Source organism: Ictalurus punctatus, chromosome 1 (assembly GCF_001660625.3).
Source record: "Ictalurus punctatus breed USDA103 chromosome 1, Coco_2.0, whole genome shotgun sequence".
Taxonomy (NCBI): domain Eukaryota; kingdom Metazoa; phylum Chordata; class Actinopteri; order Siluriformes; family Ictaluridae; genus Ictalurus; species Ictalurus punctatus.
In genome coordinates, this window is record NC_030416.2 from 8,997,720 (window position 1) to 9,003,719 (window position 6,000).

Sequence of the window (6,000 nt, forward strand, 5' to 3'; positions counted from 1 at the left end):
TTACAGAAAAGGTTGTAGAACGCGTTGCATGTCTGTGATGGCCATCACAAGCAGACATTCTGTTATTTCCATTGTTTCTTTGTTGAAAAAAGAATAACTATGGAGACATTTTTTTTTTCCAGGAGGATACCTTGTTACATCTTTTTTTTATTGTGAACCAAGAGTCTCCAATTTCTTTCACAATTGCTTCAATCACAAAATTGGTCATAATGCAAATAAGATCTATTTTGCATCCCATGACTTGTGTAAGTAGCGTGTTGGGGATTTGACTTCATAATTTGGGCCAACTGGGGGTCTCTCCTTATGCTTTTTTCTATACTTAAGTAAAATAAAGATAGAAAAAGCCCACGTCCTCCTTCTGAGATATCACCAAATGCATCTAATTTACCCCATGAAGGCAACTCAGTGATATCAATAAGAAAGGTACTAAGTATTCAACTAAGAATTCAAATAAGGTAATACTAGAAAGGTAGTACTGTTTTTTTCTGTAGCTGATCTGCACTAGGTAGCATTGGGATTTGTTTCCATTTCTCTATATGCTGCTCTCTTTCTTTCCACTCACTGAAACAGGCCAAATGTTCCTTGGAAGTCCCATGTCTGTTAAGTCCCTTATTAGACTTCACTGCTGTGTTTCCAGTCAGTGAAGCCTTTGCTAGTGAAACCTGGGTCACATTTGGACCAGTGATGGCTGGTGCTAAAAATTTTGGGGAGGATACAAACAAACTGAAAATCACACCTTTAGTAATGCAGGACTGAATGTAATTGTTAAATAACAGGTGATATAACAATGTATCACCACTGCTTACCTAAAAATGGAAAATTTAACTGTTAAACTATGCAATAAGGTAGCACAAATCAGTGACTTTGAGTTTAATGTGGATTTATTATCAGTAATAAAAATAATCACTCAAAAAACTGTAATCAATCAAAAAAATACACTGTAATGTTGCCTAAACAATGGCCAGTAGCAACTCTGTTTGCCATAACAAGTGCTGGAGAAACGTTGGTGTAAGCTCGTCCACGATCACTTGACTGCTGCTGAATTTGTAAGTTGGGTCGATATGGTCCCAGCTCCTTTATATATTTTTTTTCTTCATATGAAAGCCTAGTGAAATGGTTTTTTGTAAAGATAAAACTGAATTTTCTTTCATCTGGAAGAAATGTTGAGCCTACTTCTACTTTGTTAACAATCTCTTGCAGTACCGGTCAGCTGACAAGCTGCTGAGTGGGAGAGAGAGTCATTGAGAACGGTCCAATCACATGAGGTGAAAAAATATTTTTAAAAAACAACATTGATTCGCTAACAACAAAAGTGTGAGTGTCTGGGGCGCAAGGAGCTGTTCCCCGAGGACAATATGAAGCAAGTCAATTACAGAACATCCTCAAGTCACCTGCTCTTCAGAAGTTTAATGACCTACATACGCATTCTTGGCCGGCGCTCTGCAGACAGATATGAATGTATGAAATATGAATGAACAATTTAGATTTTTAGATTTTTTAAATAAATGCTAACATGACTAAAATGCAAATAGCATGACTAAATAATTTTATTTCATAATTATTTTGCAATATATATTTACCTTATGTTTAACAGGTTTCTCTGGATAACTTTGAAGGAACGGTGCCCCAGCTCCCCCTATTGACCAGCCACACTGACTTGGACTGAGAAGACTGAACTTTTCTGCACAGGTATTATTAATATTCAAGCCACTCTCACTTGTAATACCATGATGGCATGAATAACCTCTTTTTAATCCCAAAGAGACGTGAAGGGTATTTCTCAAGTCTGACTTGCATACGCCCATCCACTCTCAAATCATCGGGGCACATGTCAGTCTCCATCGGCTACTTTGCCCGGCAGCATCAATGTTCTCAGTAATGTTAACTTACTTCCAACGCTGCAGCTTGTCTGTATGTCAGGATCAGATGCACTAATAACGGAGCTATTATTAGCCAAATCATTCATTCGCTTAAACTTGGTTGTCACTGCAATCATTTATTGCCGATGTTGGTGCTATTCCAAACCACTGTCTTATGTCCATATTAATTGAACGCTGGCTAGGATTTGCATATCACTATTAACTATAAGTTCAACCTTGTAATGTACTAACTGATTCGCTGGTCATTGAATGCACCATACAATGCGGATATGGTAGTTGTTTGTAATTGGCTACGCTAAGCAGGGGGTTGTTACTTATTGTCAGAAATGATTTCCTAGATGCAATCTATCACTGTTTTGTGCTTTATTATGCATTACAGTGTTAACTCCCTCATTACCAAACTGTATAACTTAATTTTGCTTATAGATGTGAAAGTATTTCAGTTTTGTTTATTTGACAGGGAAATAATTCAGCTGACAACCATGTTGTCATTAGTGTGTGGTAATTACTCGTTCACGCTATAAACAATTCTGAATATCTGTGCGTTTGTGCATTACAGTTTACAGTAGCCTGTTTGTGAGGGGCTGTAGGAAATGTGGTTTGGGCTTTCAGCATCATTAAGCACATCCCACCAAAAAATAAATAAATATTAACACCTATGTATTTTTTTTCCTCACTGCACAGACGCTTTAACGAAAATGTGCAAAAGTCCTGAGGTGCCACTCAGAAACTGTTAGGACTGAGCCATGTCCATGTTCTTCTACAGTCCAAAATCGACCCTCCTTGTTAGTTTCACTTTCGATTTGATTCCCCTCTTCCAAATGCCATATTAAGGATTACTGCTGCGATCCAAACCTGTAGACAAAGCATGATTATGTACATAATCACCGATGATTATGAATTTCACTTATAAAGTTTTACAAAGTTTTAAGTGATTTGACTCACGCTTCATTCTGGCTTCTTCAATGCAGTCTGTGAGAAGCCCCAGGTCTCTGGCGAGCAGATTGTCCCTTTGTTCCAGAATAGATATCATTATGAAACTGGCCTGATCCCCTTTATTCCGCACCATATCCACAAGTTTTCCAGTTCTGTCCTGCGTCACTGCGTGAGTCTGAAGAATCTTATTTACTTCCCTTTCATTAAGAACTGGAGGGTTTGTAGCCCTGAGACAATCAGTAAGATCCTTCAGGAGACCCTCAGATACTCCCTGGATGAGGCCAAGCCGGGCTTTCAACAACTCTTCTGTATTTAAAAGAGGAAAAGCGTTAAGAAAAACATTCAATTTTTCAGTCCAGGACTTGAATCTTTTCTTCTTTTTTTATCTGTACAAATATGTCTTCTAAATGTGGTTTATTAATACTTACGTGCCATGTTTTCTTAGCAGTGCAATCTTTAGCTCTGAGTTTGTGCCTCACCTTCACCTTCTTACTAGAAATATTTCTGCGTGTGCTTTACAGTTTATGGTAGCCCATGTGTGGGAGGGGGAGGGGCATCATTAACCCTCCTTTTATGTTGGAAAAGTTACATCCATTATGTTATGGGTCAAATTGACTTCCACAGTTTAACTACACACACAAAAAAACAGCAAAGAACGGTGTAAAACAGTAAACCTTTATTAAGATGAAATATTTGCATATAAGTTCATGACCCTAAATGAGGAAAGTCAAAAAATTTCAAACAAAAAAGGAGAGAATAACCAGTATTTCAGACATCTCAAATGTGGACATAACATAATAACATGATAGGTGGGTTAAACCCATCCTACCGGGAAAAATCTGTTTATCTATAAGAAAGTATTAACAGATGTGATTTTTCCCTCAGTGCACAGGAAGCTTTAATAATGAAAATGTGCAGAGGTTAATTAAAAGTAATAACAGCCTCAGAATCTGTGAGGGCTTTGCCTGCCCAGACAGCCAAGCAGTGCTGGTGCAACACTGGTGCAAAGTCACCTTCTGAGTCTGTCAGTCTGTCAGTGTCGACCCAAAGTCAGAAAACAGACTTGGCCCAATGTTGGCCAGACACCTCAAGGGAAAAAAGACATATTAAGAATTTTCTTTTTTCAAATACAATTTTCCCATAAACATAGTAAACATGACTGCACTGGAATGTATCATTAGACTAGAAAAAGATGAGGGGGCGCGCGCATGCACGTGCTACATGCACGAGCGCATGCTCTTCAGATGTTGACAACCGTGACATTGTTTACTGTGGACACGTGGACGTTTGTTTTGTTTCTGTTCCGAAGTATTCTGTCACGTCGCGAGACATAAGGGAGTAGAGTACGGAAGCAGGTAAAAACATATTTATTTAAAGGAACATAACATTAACAATGTACCTAACTCTACTACATCTACTATAATACTCCGCGAGGTGTTCAGGGACGCGAGCGGTATATATCCCCAATATAATCAGCCGTATAGAACCCAATAGAACCATTTTTTGTACTCTTGTCAATGCACTTTTTAGTTGTAGGCTACAGAGTGTTACATTCTTTCAACAGTCAGTTATAGGCCTAACATAGGCTATTCAAGGGGGGTTCAAAGATGACCACATCAAAATATTTTTTACTCTTTTATTTATTTAAAGTTATATTGTGCCTTATTGGTAGCCTGTGCCTGCTGCTTTTTCTTTGAAAAGCAAGACAAAATAGTAAAAAGCACATTTTGACTATTTAATTTATGCAATGGTGAAAAAAATGGCAAAATAAATGGAAAAAACACGAAAAAAAACGTGTTCGGTTTCGGCCTTCGGCTTTCGGCCAAGCTTTTCATTATATTCGGTTTCGGCTTCGGCCAAGAATTTTCATTTCAGTGCATCCCTAATATATAATGATTACACAAAGCATTGTATCATTGCTGTAATAATTTACATATATTATATATATTATACAAATATAAAATAACATTTTATGCATACAAATACAACCTATCATCTTACAGATAGAAAATCAAAACTGTAACTGTAGATATCTAGAGAACTGTAGAGTCTGAAACTCCTTTATTATTTTCTGATTTTCCTTCTGTCTTAAATCTGACTAGTGATGGACAGTGATCACCTTTGCTGCTAATGAAACATTATATACTGTATGGTTATTCTTGAAATGTCCCACAAATGGACAATTTTCTTCTAGGATTTTTTAAAATAAACTTATTGGTGCCATCTATGATGAGGAAGTACTGCCAAAAACATATAAATTTAAATTACATCCCTGAAATAAATTCAGTATCATCACAAAAATATATGGCAAAACATGTTCGAATGATCTCATTCAGTGTAAAATTCCCTTTAGGCATGTTGCTCATTTACTATCAGTTAAGAGATATTCTGCTCCATTTATATGGTTTGTTATTAACATTCATAAATTCATACATTCATTGCTGGTATTTAACTGAAATTTTTAAATGGCTTGTTTTATAGTGATCGTTTGTTCTAATATACTATTGCGTCTCACTTTGATAGCAGCATCTGATCTCTGAACACAATATATTGTTAGTGGTAGGCAGTTCAGTAAGGTCAGATTAACAAAAAAAATGTAAGTACAGTATAATTATTTTCCTCCATGTTTAACCCAAGTTAGCACACATGAATTAAATGTATTCCAAATGTCTTTCTTTCAATCCCAGCATGAAGGAACACCAGGATGTACTATATCATTATTTCAGAATGGACCTCACTTCAGAAAATACAGTAAATTGTTTAAAACATGCATTCAATAAGCAAAGAATAAGCAATATATATATATATATATATATATATATATATATATATATATATATATATATATATATATATATATATATATATATAATAAGCAAAGAAGGACAATGAACAAATTCATAATAGCATTAATAATTAAACATAATAATGAAATACATGAGAGATAAAAGCCAGCATAATTATATACATTTTTACTCTGGACCTAAAAATAGAAATGTACCTCTGACAGGCTTTGCGAATTGTTCTATGTTTTATATTCTATTTTTGTTATAACACAAATATTTAGTATCAAGGTACAGTACCTTATTAGGTTGTACATAAAGTATTTATAGTTGTTATGATATTTAAATCTAGTGTAAAATGAACCAGTTTGTTGTACCATTATTATGTGAATCTCAGTCTA

General features: G+C 35.6%; 1 protein-coding gene across 1 annotated transcript; it reads right to left on the reverse strand.

The window, feature by feature from the left end:
• Positions 1 to 1,174: 1,174 nt before the first annotated feature.
• LOC108265785 (caspase-1-A-like) lies at positions 1,175 to 5,578 on the reverse strand. Its single transcript, XM_017468476.3, has 3 exons — positions 3,245 to 5,578; positions 2,826 to 3,122; positions 1,175 to 2,735 (listed from the first exon to the last, which is right to left on the reverse strand). The coding sequence occupies exons 1-3, from the start codon at positions 3,249 to 3,251 to the stop codon at positions 2,710 to 2,712; spliced, it is 330 nt and encodes a 109-aa protein (XP_017323965.1). The 5' UTR covers positions 3,252 to 5,578; the 3' UTR covers positions 1,175 to 2,709.
• Between the last annotated feature and the right edge of the window lie 422 nt (positions 5,579 to 6,000).